This window comes from Aedes albopictus, chromosome 2, assembly GCF_035046485.1.
Source record: "Aedes albopictus strain Foshan chromosome 2, AalbF5, whole genome shotgun sequence".
Taxonomy (NCBI): Eukaryota; Metazoa; Arthropoda; class Insecta; order Diptera; family Culicidae; genus Aedes; species Aedes albopictus.
Genome location: NC_085137.1, coordinates 294,688,514 through 294,705,221, shown reverse-complemented (window position 1 = coordinate 294,705,221; position 16,708 = coordinate 294,688,514). Strand labels below are relative to the sequence as shown.

Below are 16,708 nucleotides of genomic sequence, written 5' to 3'. Positions count from 1 at the left end.
TTTCCGTAATTTGCATAATTCTATAATTTCCGAAAGTTTGATTTTTGTCTGCCTTTGAGCGTGCTGAATAAGTATTTATAGACTTGAAAACGTCTGAAGTCGATTGTTATGTGAAATTGTAGTTAATCTATACGATTCCTATAAAAAAAAACTTCAAAGGGGGATTTCCCTCTTCCATTTTTTATGTTAATAATAAATAATAAAAAACATCATTAATGATTTTTTATCGCAAAATAACTTTCAATATTGATGAATATTACTGAACAACGTGTACTTTTCGATAGACTTATGGATCTGAGCTGAAGAGAAAATGTTATTCGACAGAATACATTTGGATACACAAGAATCGGATTTTAGAATTTTAGGAAAAAATGTATTTTACCCGGAAGAGCATTGTTTGTGCAATTGTTCGGATGATTAGATATTGATACTTACATATTCAATTCAATTTTCAAGAGATCTTAGGATCCGACTATTTGGCAGATGTCTAAATGCTTGACAGCTCGTCCAATATAAAATTCACAAATTCAACATGATGCTCCCTTTTAAGAAGAAACATCAGAGAGTGCAAATATGGCTGCCGCGACCCCAACTTACATTTTCAAGGACATCAATCTTAAAAATTCGCAAACAAATGCGCTCGATTTCTAAAAGCTGCCTCTTTTTGCATGTGAGCAAAGCCAGGATTAACAAGTGTGGCTTGGTTCGATACTTCATTCGTCAGATTTGTGCCTCTAAAGATTGTATGCAAAATTGCAATGGAATTTCAGCGGAGCCCGTAACGTAGATCACCTTTACATGAAACATTGTCGAAAATACATTCTGGTGTGGTAAAAGGGCCCAAGGCTTAAAATTATTCTTGAATGTGAATTGATCATCACTATGGGTGATCTGTGTCAAGATATTGTCGCATAAAATATCCTTCTAGAAGCTTGACAGCCAAACCCACGGGATTTTTTTTTCGATTTCCCATGAAACTTGCAACTTCCGGTTTTTCGTGCTCGCCATTAAATGATGAAGCATCATCACCTTGATACTTCAGCGGAAACGGTTCGAATATCTTTTTATTATTTTTTTTTAGATTTTTTATAACATGGTTCGTGAAACTCAAGTAGTGGAAAATGACCATCTGCCATGGGGAAAGATGCTACTTAACACGGGCAACAAAGGCAATAGCAACCATGCGGCTCCATATGTTTCTCAATCTCCCTAGAAACAAAACAAAATCATCAGAATTTTTACACATGGGGTCGCATGGTTGCTATTGTCCATAGCAGATGGTCATTTGAGTTTTACGAACGAAGTTTTAAAAACTCTAAAAAAATAATAAAAAGTTTTTCGAACCGTGAGTGTTTCCGCTGAAGTATCAAGCAGACATTGCTTTATCATTAAAAATGACCAAAGTTTATAAACGGCATCTTACCACTCTTTTACACCTTACCTTACAGAGTAGGGTGGCCCACACTTATATGAAAAACAAAAAAAAAATGAAAAATTCCAAATCTTACCTCCCTAATCAGCTGTTTTGGACTCCCAAAATCAACGTTCAAAATTTCAGCGAAATCGATAAAGCCTAAGGGGCGCTTAACGAGCTTGAAGTTTCTATGGGAAATCTTGGCCAAATGTATGCAGAAATCTTAAGTTTTAAACGTTCAATATTCGAACGCTTCGGTAGTTTAGTAGGGTACTATATACCAAACAACTTTGTTGAAGACCGCAAAGTGACCCAACGTCTGTGAAAAAAGTTATACCCTAGGCAAAGTATTGAGATTTCATTATTGACATTATTCCTTTACATGAACTGGAAAAATATCAAAATTCTTTCACCTCCCTTTACCTAGGGTATAACTTTTTTCACAGGCGTTGGGTCACTTTGCGGTCTTCGACAAAGTTGTTTGGCATATTATATAGTCACCTACAAAAATTCCAAAGCGTTTGAATATTGCACGTTTACAGCGCCATCTACCGGGAAAATTCGAAAACTTAAGATTGTGCAGTAGGGCCATGTTCGACCCAAACCGTACACTACCCAGGTAACCACTAAGCACTGTTCTGAGCATTATAACGGCCATTAAACAGCTATTCAGTGCTAAATAGGTCTATATAAGAATTCCTAATGCTTATAGGCACTATAACCAGTAAGAACTAAAATAAGCCCTGTAAGCCTATATAAAGCCTACAATCTGTAAAGAAGTTTGCCAGTGCTGTCACAGGGCTTGGAGCACATGACGTTGAAACTGCTTATGACCCTGGGAGCACCTGCTGACCCTGAAGGAGTCAGCCCAAACCCTAAGCAGCTAGTCTTAGCCGCGGCCACTTACAGGGTGGGCACACAAGACCTCTTTTGCTCCCAGGTACCAGGGCGTTTAACGGAGGGAAAGTTTTCGGATGAGGGTGGTCCTGAAAAGTGGTTACATTAGTACATACCTATTTTATTCCTATCTACTCTATAACAGGGGGGGGGAGGGTGGTTTGTTCAGTAATGGGACGTGGCAGGCATCATGGGTGGTGGCGTCGTGGCGTCGAGTGATTTCCCCCACTGACACCTCGTAGAACTGTACGTAGACGGTCCGGCGAAGACAACGCTGGACTCTTCTGGATTCGAGGCAGAATACAGGGTCTTGCGCTGTAGGTCGGACTTCTGGACAACACGAGGCACGGATTTTTCCAGACGGCCTATTTTATGGAAGCCTCGAATGCGACGGGGCTCCGGCAGAAGTGGCCAATTGTTTCACGGGGCCGGAAAACAATTGTGGTAAAGGCTTCTGGTACAAAGCGCGGGGCGTGATCCGTGCCCAGATAAACAGCTTTGCAGCGAACCACCCGCCCCCAATAACGAGGGGGGGGGGGAGGTGGGTTGGCATGTTGGTAAGCGTATTGGTCCTCAAATCCAACCTGGATTACTCCCAGAAGACCGGACGGTAGATCTGAATGTTTACGGGCACACTTTGTGATTTTCCGAAGACAAAACTTTCTGTCTCGCCACTCTGATACCAAATGCCTTCACGATTGAACCCGATCCATCCCGAACCATATTCACTCTTCAATCCTTCGCGTTTTTTTTTTTTTTCATTTCCGCCCTTTGCTTGACATTTCACCTGAACCACCCACGAATTCGTTGAGCCTTCACTGTTGTCGTGTCGATATAGCGCTTTGACTTGATCGTTAATTTCTTTTTTTCTACACTCAGGCAAATAAACCTAAGATTACCATAAGGTCTAACTTATGAAATAGCCTTTAAACAATTCATAACGCCTAGAACGATTTTCAAGGTCGGTCTATGACGCAGAATCGACTCACAGTTTGGCTTTTATACACATTTAGCAACACGATATTCTCAAGCGTCGATAGCCACGTGGGTTGGGCACAAGCTCAGTGATCTCGACGTTCATGGATCGATTCCAGTCTGCATCATTTTGTGATTTTTCTGCTCTTTTCATAAGTTTATCTTATTTTAATTATTAATTATTTTTATTTATTTCGTAGATTTATCTTAACACATTTTTATACATAAATTTCTTCATCGTGATATGGCATTCCTTACATCGATAACTTTAGACAAGAGTACATTTAGTAATTATAACACACTGACTACAAATCAACATTGAAGGAAAATACAGACAAAAACCTTCGAAAAGTTTATCTTATGTAATTAGGTCATAATAAGCATGTTCAATTTTCATAAGGTATTCTTATGGCATCCATACTTAACAGTTATGGCTAAATTTCATAAGGTATTTTGATGAATTTTGGTAGTTTACTTCGCTGAGTGTAAGTCCCTACTGCCCACATCAAAAGTGTTTGGTTACCGTTCGGTAACAACGTTTATATCAATCAAAATAGATTTCAACCAAAACAAACTCGAGTCGGTCATGATCAATACATTTTATACAATCATGTCGGATGGGATTGGCGGAACGGGAGTATTTTTGTTGTTGGAATGTTTATCGGAATGGTGTTGTTGAATAGATAATGTAATCTGTTTATCTTGATTATTCCATTTTTTTTTCAATCATGACAAACTCCAGCTCGTTTCCCTCTTCTTCTGAAAGGTTTCCCGACCATTTATATAAACATGGCATCTCCTGAATCAAGTCATGCATTTGTCACCACCAAGCTTACCACTGAATCATCCTCATCCCATATCATTTTCAACCTACGAAATGCCCAAACTATTTTGTTTTTCATGGTTTAAATACTAGTTTCATTACACCATTCCCATGGTGCATTGGTGGAGCAGATGAGAAAGGACTTGGACTTGATCAGGAACCCGGAGGACAACCGCTAGAATCTGGATGAAGTAGCAAAAAAGCAACTTCAATGGAAGCGAAGGAAGCTAGAAAAGAACAGGAGAAAAACAATTTTTTTTTTCTTTTTTCTTTGTCTCACTTTTGACAACTTTCACTCCAGAGACTTACGATATTTTAAAGTTGGCCGTATATCAGCCGAATAATTCGCCAAAAGTGGCTTTTTAGCAGCTCTATAAGAGGATATAGAACCAATTAGCTCTGTTAGCCAGGTTCTACATTCGACTATGGAGCCGACTTAATGCCATTTTTACGGCTTAATGGTTACTTGCGTACGTAAGCGAGCTGTTCCCAACGTAATGCATTAGGAAGGCTAATTGCGTAATTGTCCTTTAGCATATTCTTATTTCAAATTACCCTAATTTTACTTATCGGCAAAGATGGGTGGCATATTTCTTTAAACTTTAATTTTCAAAATTTACTTGTCGTTGGAGAATGGCAATGGCGCAGCCGGTAGGATAAGAACCTACGCTCCCAGAGAGAATCTGATTTCGAGTCAGAAGACTGCCCCACTCGGCCACGACTGTTGGTGCAGCGTGCAGCAGACAAAACAAAAAAGGAAATCCACATGTCTTCCAAATCTTGAATCCAGACTAAACAGAACTACAGATTTGCACGCTTTGCCATCTCCTCTGCCACCCGGTTCTTTAAAGTCAAATATTTAAATTTCATTTTATTCAGTGTTACTGAACAAACAACGATAAGGGGATTCGCGTCACCACAACGTTCATCTTTCAACTCACTTCACACGAGCTAGATTCTGGACCTTCCTGTCTGTCTGCCTACCCTTTTGAAGGATCTCCAAACCGGCATTTATGGTTACGACAAAAAGTGTCCCTGTTGCGTGTGCTTGTGTTTGCGCGTCCTTGCTGCCCTATGCATTGTGCTTTGGTGACGGCTGGCCCCGCCGGCGCTACAAATAACAGAGGGGTGAAATAATAAAATGTGTGTACAAAATTAATTCTTAAACACTCCTTCGGGTATCACTATGCGGGAAAATTTGCTGCCACATCAAACAATTGGCGAGGGGGTGCTTCCTGTCTGTGGCACGTGTCTATGCTCGAGCGAGAAAATAGGGGAAGCTGGAAGCACCTTCTGGTTTTGAGCATGAAATATGACTCTGACTTGGCTCGCTGACTGACTGGCTATGGTTAGAGCAGATTGTTTTCGTTGCTGGCGCTCAGATTTATGAATGTTTCGGAATTACTTATGGATTTATGTCATCTTTTATTATGTCTTTCAGAGCGGACTCGGTCACCTGGAATCCACACAAGTTGATGGGTGCTCTACTTCAGTGCTCTACTATTCACTTCAAGGAGGATGTAAGTATTGATAAGGAATGCAGACCTTTAAAATATACATTTTTTGTGTTTCTCTGAATATTCAAAAGTTTTGGCAACTTTCTCCAGCAATGCTTCGACCATAGGTACATTCGTACATTTATAAATATCTTTAAGCCTTGCGACCCTGGGGTTCGTTGAACCCCAACATATATTCTCGCATATTTCGTTATTCTTACTTTTGAAAAGTATGATGTTTTCAACAACTATGTTAGGAAAATCCAGGCCTTGTCTATCTATCTTGTGATGAACAATTTAGTTCGGAAGTGTCTGCTAGGTGGCGCTAGCGCTAGCGTGCATTTGAAAATGCCCCTAAACAATGCGATGGAACGTATAACAGACTCTTTATTGCTTATCAAGACGCGAAAAAACATCGAATAAATAAAAAAATGTATACAACGTATCAGAACATTTGCTCTGTATTGTTTCTACAGTCCATAAATTTCAAACGGTTGATCAATTTATTCAACGTAGCATATACAATCGAATATTTGTATCGTTATACATTATAAATGTGTGGCTTCATGGTCGTGCGGCTAAGGTCATCAAGCCTTTAGTCGCATCGTGCTAAGGAGCGCGGGTTCGATTCCCGCCGCAGCTGTCAGGAAAAGTTTTCGGCTGTGCCACTGGGCGTTGCATGCTAGTCCGTTGTCCTAGTATCGTGCTTCCTTCAAAGAGCAAATAGCTCACTGGAAGCATTAAACGTGTCCGTGTCTTTTTTTTTTTAAAAAAAGAAAGAAAAATAAATGACTTTTTCGCCTAAATAAAGTATTGATGGTCCCTTTTTTTCAGGCTGTCTGTATTACAAAATCACGCTGCACATAAAACCAAAGATAGCACTGAACCATCTAAAAATGCATATATTTATTGAAATCATGTACGATATAGTATGCTACAGTATTGGTACCATGCAGTTTTCTTAACCTTCCTTAGTCCCTAAAAAAAGTTACAAATAAGACCCTGGGGTCATTTTTGACCCCAAACTTTGAACAGCTCGCAAAAATCAGTGGCTTGTCCGATTTTGGATCTCTTTGGCTCAAATGAAAGGGCCACAAGTCTAGTTTTCAAAACCACCGGTCAAATCTGGATTTGGCCACTGTGGCCACCGGGAACCTGCTTCAACTGAAAAATGCCGCTTTTGAGACCCTAACTTTGACAAGCTATAACTTTGCAACCAAACAAGTAATCAGGACCGTCCAAGAATCGTTGGAAAGGTATTTACGTGGACTTTGATTATAGACATTAATATTGACTAATTATTGAGAACCGGTTCCGGAAATCCGGAACATCCGAAATATTAATTTTCATCGTTGCTATGTGCTTGAAAATCCATAAATGTATTCCCTTTATGCATTTTATTGCATAACTTCTCTGCACACTTCACTGAAATGAGAAACATATTGTTTAGGACCGTTTTTGGAGGGTTCTGGGCAGGTCTGGTCAATGCTGAACGGGTTACAGGGACTCCGGAAGCTGGTCAATTGGGTAACGACAATGAACTTCATATAGTTTTCGCTTCAAAACCCGGCGCCACATGGTTCAATCTTCGTATGTTGTTCTTGTGATACAAAAAGAGATTAATAGTCATCTTCTTCTTCTTCTTGGCATAACATCCCTTGTGGAAAAAAGCCTGCTTCTCAACGTTACAAATATTTATTTCACTTTTTGTCCCACCTCCTGGTCAAGGAAGGGGGGGATAAAAATAACAAACCATTTAATCTGGAAAATATTAAAAACTCATCAGATTTGTTACAGAATTTTTAGCAAGACCCGATATTATGATAAATATTTTTTTATCTGCCCCCTTAAAATGCAAAATCCTACTAAACATTTTTGAAGTGGGGGAGGCAGGGCTTGTTCATAAATGTCATAACGCTGGAGGGGGTGGGTGGGTGTAGTTCATGGTGTTACAGCTCGAACAAAAAAATTTTCTTCCCATATAAACAATGTTACGAAGGGGTGGGTGGGTGTCAAAAAGGGCAATTTTGGCGTTATGACATTTGTGAATGAACCCTCAAAAAGTCAAAATGAAATATATATCCACCTTATTGTAGATGTAGCAATCTAACTTCCAAAAAAATGTACTCTCACTGGAAATGAACTCGAAATTTGTTATTGCAAACTATTAAATACAAAGATGAAGTAATGAGGAGGTTTCATGTCAGTTGGAGGAAGGATTGTTGAAAATTGCTCTATTCCACCGGCTTTTTCCATCTCCGGTGAAAATAAAACAAAAATCCTTCGGGAGCTCCCACGATGAGCTTCACCAGGATTTCCTTACGGAGTTCAAACGAGAATCTCTCACGAAGCCTATTTTTCGTCTAGAAGTGCCCGCAGGAGCTCCAGCAAAAATGCTGAGCACCACTGATCTAGAAGTGGTGCTCAGCATTTTACGCAATTCATCAACAAAATTGCTTAATACTTATCGAAAACCACTTCAACGACAAGCAAATTAGTATTCAAACTGAAGCTTAGTATCGAGGTCATTTAGTAGTTCAAGGTTACTAAACTGAAATAAGTTTTGCAACTTTTCGTAACTTGACGAACTTCGACAAAAATGAGTGTGGCCTGCGGGCGTAATTTTTTACTCAATCGAGCAAATCTCGAAAGATTGAAAATATAACTCAGGTTTTTCTCCATGACCAGTTAGCTACAACACCAGGCGTTGGATAAAGCATAAATTTGTAACACATCTCTTCAGATTTTATTGATTTCTAACCAAATGTTGCGAAAAATACGAGAAGCGCTGAGCTCCACTGCTCTAGATGTTCCATTATTGGTAACCTTTAAGGAGTTCCATAAGGAATACTTCCAATAGTCCCACCATCAAATCCACCAGAAAAGTCATCCAGCAATTCTCAAGGAATTTCACCAGAAATTTCAGGAGTTCTGATTCTGATCGAAACTCCAGTAGGATTCACAACAGAAATTCGTATAGGCGTTCCACCTCGTATTTCTGTATTAGTACCCAGTGTTGGTAAAATCACACTCAAAGCAGACTCATGAACCGCTCCTGCGTGAGCAAACTCACGCGCGATTCTGAATCATTTTCTCAAGCGCGAGATTTTCATACAATATCTCGCTCTCACGAGTCAAGCGCCAAAATCTCATTCGCTGGTAAAACGAATCCAAATCAATTTGAACGGCATTCAATGTTATTGTATGCTAGATTTGCTTTTGTTCTGTCATACAATCCTAAAAACTTTGATGTAAATAATAAGAACATCAAGAAATAAAGCAATGAGTGAAATCGCGAGTCAACTCATGCATGATTTTTTCAGCGGTGAGTTTGGCGAGTCAAGAATCGCGCGTGAAACACTTCAACCATGAGATTTGTGAATTTGAGTTTTTACCAACACTGTTAGTACCACTGCAAATTCCCGCAGGAGTCGCATCCTCTAGTACTTCCAGCGAGAATTGCTCTAGAAGTTCCAACGAAAAATTTTCTAGGAGTTCCACCAGAAATCCCTCTAGAAGAGGTTACCCCGGAAATTCTTTCGCCAGTAGTATTTTTTTTTTTTGAATTAAGAACTGTTTTCGAAGTAACAACGGGAATGCCCCAAGGAGTTTCTCAGGAAAATCGTCTAGGAGTTCCGTAACGAATTCTCCTAGGAATTCTGAATAGAAATTTTTTTATTACTTCCACCAATTAGACTAGTTTACAAAAAAAAAAAATGAAAGTCATGAACTTCTATCATCGACCAAAATTTTTTATGCATAATTATGTTCTTATATCAGGATCGTGCTTTGAAAAATTTTAGGTAGATCAGTTTTTGAGCTTATCCTGAAAATCGAGCTCTATAGTTTTTTTTTAATATGATATTTACTATCTCCTTAAATTTGAGCAAAATATCCAAAAATAATGAAGATTTGTATTTTTTGCAGTAAGAAAAAAATAATTGAAAAAATCTTTCTCGACGTACATTTGAAACCTTAGATGTAGGCCAGTTATTTTAAAAAATCAGCTCAATCGGAGCATTGGTTACGGAAATAGAGATGCATGAAGGGAGCAACTTTGCTGAAAAATTATAACAAAAATCGATTCAAATCGACAGCCTGGTATGGAAAGTCGAAAAAAAATCCGCTCTACTGTAATTTTTTCCTTCACGTTTTCGAACTCAGGGCATGATTCTACACTAAAAATGATCATCAGCTTACCGAGTTCAAAAATGCTGTAAACTAGTGTTATTTCTCTAGTAGATTCACTGGGAATTCCTCAAGGAGTTCCTGTCAGAGTTTCACTGGCAATTTTGCTCAAAGTTTCAACGGAAGTACTTCCAGTTACACCGGAAGTTTCACTCGAAGATCCTCTATGAATATTTGTAGGCCCCCCTCCGCTAATATCCAGAAATTGTAGTAGTTGATCCACAGTGAATCGGTCCATCAAATCCATTGTGAATTCCTCCAGTAGATTCACTGGAACTCCTCTAAGACATTCACCAGTGATTCTCCTAGGAGTTACAGCAAGGATCCCACTAGGAAATCGACTAGGGATTCGTCTAGAGAATTTCTCTGGGAGTTTCATCGATTATTACTAGAAGTTGCATCGGGAAGTCCGGCAAGAGTTATACCGGAAATTCTTGTGGGAGTTCCACCGAATATCTCTTCAGAAATCGTTCTAAAAGTTCCAAAAAGAATATCCTTAAGAATTCTTCAAAATACTTCTCTATGTGTTCTGCCGCAAATTTCCTCTAGAAGATAAACTTTTAATCCCTAGCGAAGTTCTGTCAAGAATTCATTTGAAAGTATTATTCACTGGGGATACTTCTCGAAGTTCCACTAGAAATTCCTAACAGGAGTACCGCCGAGAATACTAAGTAATTACTGTAGAAGCTCCACCGTACATTCCTGCAGGAATTCCATCGGGAATTTTTCTACAAGTTTTGCCAAATAGTGCACTGAAATTTTCGCAGAAAATTCAGCGGAAAGTTTTCTAAAAGTTCCTTCGGAAATTTCTCTATGCAGCATCAAGTTATTACGTAATAATGAAATCTTGATTTTCGGACCACTGCCCCTCCATGACGCATTTTTGTGTGTGAAAATTCAGAGTTCCGCTCTAATTTCTCTTGGATTCTCACCGTAAATTTGTTTAGAAGTTTAACCGAATTTTTTTCTGGGAGCTCCATCAGATAGTCTTTCAAGAGTTTTGCTGTGAATATCTGTAGGAGCTCCGCAACACAGATGCTTCGTGAATTCCTCTAGGAGCTCCTCTGGAAATTCCTCTTGAATTTACAATAGTTACACCGGATATTCCTCTGGAATTTATAGTAGGAACACCCAGAGAAGTTTCACCGGAAAATCCCCTAGGAGTTCCACTAAATGCCCTATGTTTCTGGTTCATAGTTTTTATGGATACTCCACATGAAATTCTTCAAAGACTTTTATTAGATTGTTTTTAAGATTTTCATTGGGAAACCCTCCAAGATTTCCTACCGAAAATCATTGAGGATCTTCACCGGGAAGTTCTGTAAAAATTTCACCAGGCCTTACACCAGTAATTCATCCAAAAGATAATTTTATTATTTCTTTAATTAAAAAAAAAAAAAAAAACAAACAAAAAACAGTTCCACCAGGAATTCCGCAAGTAGTTCCACAGGAATTGTCCTAGGAGTTCCACCGCTAATTCTTTTAGGGTTTCTACCAAGAATCTGTCTAGCAGAAATTGCTTCAGTAAATCTCAGGAAATCAGGAAATTTCTTCAGGCGGTCGTCCGAAAATCCCTTCGATGTGAATTGTCTTTCTAAGAGTTCCTTCGGATTTTTTCTTATAAATTTTCCATAAGTTCCGGAGGAGATCGACCTGATAATGCCTTCAACAGATTCTCTGAGAAGCTCTTAGAGAAATTCTCCGCGGAAATTTTAAATGATTTATCGGTGTAAAACACAATTTGAGTTACTCTGATGACCATGGCCGAGATCGAGATCATCTTTGAACGAACTTTAATGTGGCTTGCAGTCTCAATAAATTGGCATGCGAATTTATTTTCTTGACTCCAAAGTTTGAAACCCAATTTGTAATCTTCACAGTCGAAAATCGCAAGACAAGATCAAGATCAGCATTTGTTCATTTCTATACCAGAACATATAATATAATAAAGATTAAGCCGTCAAGGGAACTCCCTTGGGCATAGAGTATCTTCGTGCCTGCTACATGATATACATATGTAAAATAATGATTAGCAGACAAAGCTCTCAGTAAATTCCAGTAGAAGTGCTAAAAAAACTCATAAGTTGAGAAGCAGGCTTTTTCCAGTAGGGATGTTATGCCAAGAAGAAGAAGAAGATGACTATAAATCTCTTTTAGTATCACAAGAACAACAGACGAAGATTGAACCATGTGGCGCCGGGTTTTGAAGCGAAAACTATATAAAGTTCATTGTCGTTACCCAATTGACCAGCTTCCGGAGTCCCTGTAACCCATTCAGCATTGACCAGACCTGCCCAGAACCCTCCAAAAACGGTCCTAAACAATATGTTTCTCATTTCAATGAAGTGTGCAGAGAAGTTATGCAATAAAATGCGTAAAGGGAATACATTTAAGGATTTTCAAGCACATAACAACGATGAAAACTAATATTTCGGATGTTCCGGATTTCCGGAACCGGTTCTCAATAATTAGTCAATATTAATGTCTATAATCAAAGTCCACGTAAATACCTTTTCAACGATTCTTGGACGGTCCTGATTACTTGTTTGGTTGCAAAGTTATAGCTTGTCAAAGTTAGGGTCTCAAAAGCGGCATTTTTCAGTTGAAGCAAGTTCCCGGTGGCCACAGTGGCCAAATCCGGATTTCATTGGTGGTTTTGAAAACTAGACTTGTGGCCCTTTCATTTGAGCCAAAGAGATCCAAAATCGGACAAGCCACTGATTTTTGCAAGCTGTTCAAAGTTTGGGGTGAAAAATGACCCCAGGGTCTTATTTGTAACTTTTTTTATGGGAGCGCCCCTAGGGGTCGTTCAATACTTTTTATTTTTGGGAAAGGTTTATTTCCGCGAAAAAATAATTGTCAGAAAATTTCAGATTGCTAGGATTCGTTAAATAAAAACTACAGCGAGTTGAAATTCGAAATAGGTCAAAAAAGACCCCACAGGCCCACATACATACATACTCACTATTATTTTGTGTAAAAATCGTGGAAATCCATTCACTACTCTGGGAGTTATGATGTCATAAAGTTGAAAAACCATGAAAAAGTGTAAAAGCACAACGGTAGGGTCATTTTTTTTTGACCCAAAACGAACACTACGTCAGCGAGCTGCTGCCAACGTGATGCAAAAGGAAGATTAAGGATAGAATTGTTAGAATCCCTATGATGCTAACTTTCTAACCCATTATAATCAGGATAATAGGAATTTGGACTAATAAATAATACAGCAAGTCCATACTTAATTAAAAATAATGTTTTACCCTTGCAGTGCTGGAAGTTCTAAAGAAGTTTCATAGATGTTTCTTTTTCAAATACAATCCCTTACACAGCTCTCTGTTGAGTCCAAGGACCCAGACTTACCCGTAATTACAAATTCCTTCCTCGACACAACTTACGGATAGTTAGATCACTAAGTGATAGATTTTGGGCTATCGTGATAGGTTTATGGGTGATTAAAGAAACGTCTATGTTGGAGCTCTGATGAACTAAAATTGATCTTACATTGCTTTATTCGATTGTCGTAACCGTAGACTGTTATACAATTGTTGGTTTGGTAAGGAGTTGTTCAAATGCTCCATTACGAATATATTTTAGCTTTTCCTGAAATATTCAGTACATTTCTATGATAGTTATTTTACCAAATTGGTTTATAAATCTTTTTTTCACAGGGTCTTTTGATCAGCTGCAACCAGATGTCCGCTGAGTATCTGTTCATGACCGATAAGCTCTATGACATCAGCTACGACACTGGTGATAAAGTGATCCAATGCGGACGCCACAACGACATCTTTAAACTATGGCTCCAGTGGCGTTCCAAGGGCACCGATGGCTTCGAAAAGGCGATGGATCAATTGATGGAGCTAGCCGAATATCAAGTGAAACGAATTCGAGAACAGTCGGACAAATTTTACCTGATCATGGAACCGGAGTGTGTGAACGTCTCATTCTGGTACATCCCGAAGAGACTGCGTGGAGTTCCTCATGACGCTAACAAGGAGAAAGAGCTCGGAAAAATTTGTCCCATCATCAAATCCCGGATGATGCAGTCCGGCACTCTGATGGTCGGATACCAGCCAGACGATCGACGCCCCAACTTCTTCCGGTCAATTATCTCTTCGATAGCCGTCATAAGGTCGGACGTCGATTTCATGCTCAATGAAATTGATCGTCTTGGTCAGGATCTGTAAGGTGACGATAGCAATAATTTACTGAACCGTTGGCCATCTAGTCTTAAATTGGAAGACTCTCTCTCTTATGTATTGAGAGCAACCTTGGCATTTGAAATCGATGAGAAACTGCCCAGAATTAATAGTAGAGACAGTTTCATTCAACTCTAGTGAACTACCATAAATTTGTCAACCAATGAGTATCATTTGCAATGACATATCAAAGAAAAAATACCGTAACGAATAAGTTAACTTGCGTTAAGTAATTGTTATAAATATTGGAAAGTGAATGAAATCAATATGTAGGAAAGTAACAGAGAAAATATTACAATTAAGTTTGAATGTTTCTTCTAATTAATTGTTTCTATTGTTATGTTGATCAACCCCAAAACATCCATAAAACATATCGATTCTTTATTATAGTAAATTTCAATTACCTAGCATCCAAGTTCAATATCTCAATTGAAGTGTCAAAACGAACAGACGTGAACGAAGTTTCTACAACAAATTACCGTATTTACTAAAATTGACTGTTGCAAACGAATAAATCAGAAAGAAAAAAATATATATATACACAATATATATACTATACACAAAGTACACGTATGCTCCCATGATCTATATACATGCTCATCCTGTTCCGCAATTGAATACTGACTGGTGACAGAAGTCAAAATACCTTAAATCAATAAGTTTAATTATTTGTTGCGAAATCAGTTTTCCCAAATCCAATCATTCTAACGAAAAAAAATGAACATTTCATCAATGTGTAGTGTGCAATAAAATGAACTAAAATTTGAAACAGGTGATGAGCTCAACTCATCCAACTGTATGTATAGTTGTACTATAAGAAAATTATTTGTTATTTTTTTTTATTTACATGTTCCTTTGCCTCTGCTCACGGTTACGTTGTGAATGATGTAAATATAACTGCGCAAATATCATACAAGAAACCACTTGCTTTAAAACCTCATATTCCCACAGCCAGCGGAATTGGAACGATGAATGCTATAACGACTGAACGTTACAAAAATTGTTAACTAGAAATGCGTAATGAAACTGATTCTGAGCTTGTTAATATCGAGTATTTGCCAAAGATCTAGGTCACGATACAGTATTAAACCTGCGTTCAGTTAGAGAGTCCAAATTTACGTTCATCCATCGACAAACGAAACTACTAGTGACTGACACAAAGTGTAATTCAATATAGCGTAATTTAATGATCAAGTGCTTGAAATTTTATCACCTATATACAAAAAGTTATGTTTGAGTATATGAATTTATTTTAAAAAAAACGAGCAGTTTGATTCCAAGCATTTATTGCTAGTGCTGAGAACATCAAAACACAAAATAAACGACAAAATCACAAAGTCTTCCTTCAAATGAAATGTTAATTAAAAACCATGATTCGCATTCATTCTCAGATACCGTCTATCGTGGTGAACTAGGGCAGAGAGAACTTAACAAGCTCTTGACGAACTTGCTTTAATCAGTAGTATAGTAACGAAGTTTGGAAAGAAAGCTCTCCTTCACCATAATGTATATTTCATCTCGAGAGTGATGGGAATCATAACTCGTATATTTAAAAGCAACGTAAGAAACACAAATCATACTAATTAGTTGCTTGATTTGTTGAAACTGAACAAACTTGTTTAATTAGAAAGAAAAGAACGTCATAGTCACACAAGTATCACTAGTAAAATTTAGCAAAGGAACCACATGTACAGTTTCAAACCGAAACTGTAACGAAAGCATCTCCCAAACGTGAACAATGCAAAGGCGTCGCGGTAGCTCAATCATATTTTAAACAACAAAACCCAACATCAAATTGAGCGTAAAAAATGTATATGAAAAATAAGCATGTTGCGAAACATAAATCAAAATGAAAAAAAAAACACAAATTGAACTTTGACAGCCCACTAACTATAGACCACTATGCCATGCTAAGAAACACAATAGATGTTATGTGTTGTTAAAATGAATGAAAAAATATGTAAATGCAATTGAACACATTGCACAGAAAAAAAGTAAATAAATATCTGTAACCCACTAAATGAATGCTGTTTTCTTTACCGCGAGTGCGAGATCACTGTAACGTGGGTAGATCACCTTGGAACGGTGCGTTACGGTGTAGACACATTCTACCGTGACGTTACAACGTTTTGACGCATTCGTAGTCATAATTTCCACTATAACTCATCAAAACGAGCGTAAACCTTACAATATTTTTTCATATTCGGATTCCTTGTAAAATTTCTGATATATTTGACCTATTGAACATTTAGTTTTCATTAGAAAAACGTGTTCAAAATGCATATTTGTAGCGTGACGTTACAACGCGCTAGAATCCGACCCTCTCTAACGCGCTACCAACATCTTAAAAAATCTGCTCGGATTTTTATGATATTCTGAATTTGTTTTCCACCATTACATTTTATTGGTTTGTTCTTCAATTCAATGGAATAAAACTTTTAAATTTCGGATTTGTTTTTGGATAATCGACTTTTACATTTCGTAACGTTACAACGCCCGTTCAGTTTCAAACAGGGTTCTGCTCGCGTTGTAACGTCACGGAAATGCACATCATGTTAAAATCAGAATAATCAGCCAAATTTACCCGAATTTGTGAATATATCATTGCATTATCTTCACTGCTTCAAGGGGAACTTTATTCTATTGAAAATCCGTTTTGTGATAAATGGCTCGGGAGGCAAAGTTATTGCTATCAATAGTATGAATACTCCTTCAT

The 16,708-nt window shown here is 38.1% G+C and overlaps 1 protein-coding gene across 1 annotated transcript in view; it reads left to right on the top strand.

Annotated features, from left to right (window-relative positions):
* LOC109414261 (glutamate decarboxylase) overlaps positions 1 to 16,013 on the top strand; it is a 72,871-nt gene extending 56,858 nt beyond the window's left edge. The window contains exons 6-7 of the mRNA XM_019688075.3: positions 5,551 to 5,629; positions 13,462 to 16,013. Coding sequence (XP_019543620.1) covers positions 5,551 to 5,629; positions 13,462 to 13,980 — 598 coding nt within the window. The 3' untranslated portion in view covers positions 13,981 to 16,013. The remainder of the gene's footprint in view (positions 1 to 5,550; positions 5,630 to 13,461) is intronic.
* The last annotated feature ends 695 nt before the right edge of the window (positions 16,014 to 16,708 follow it).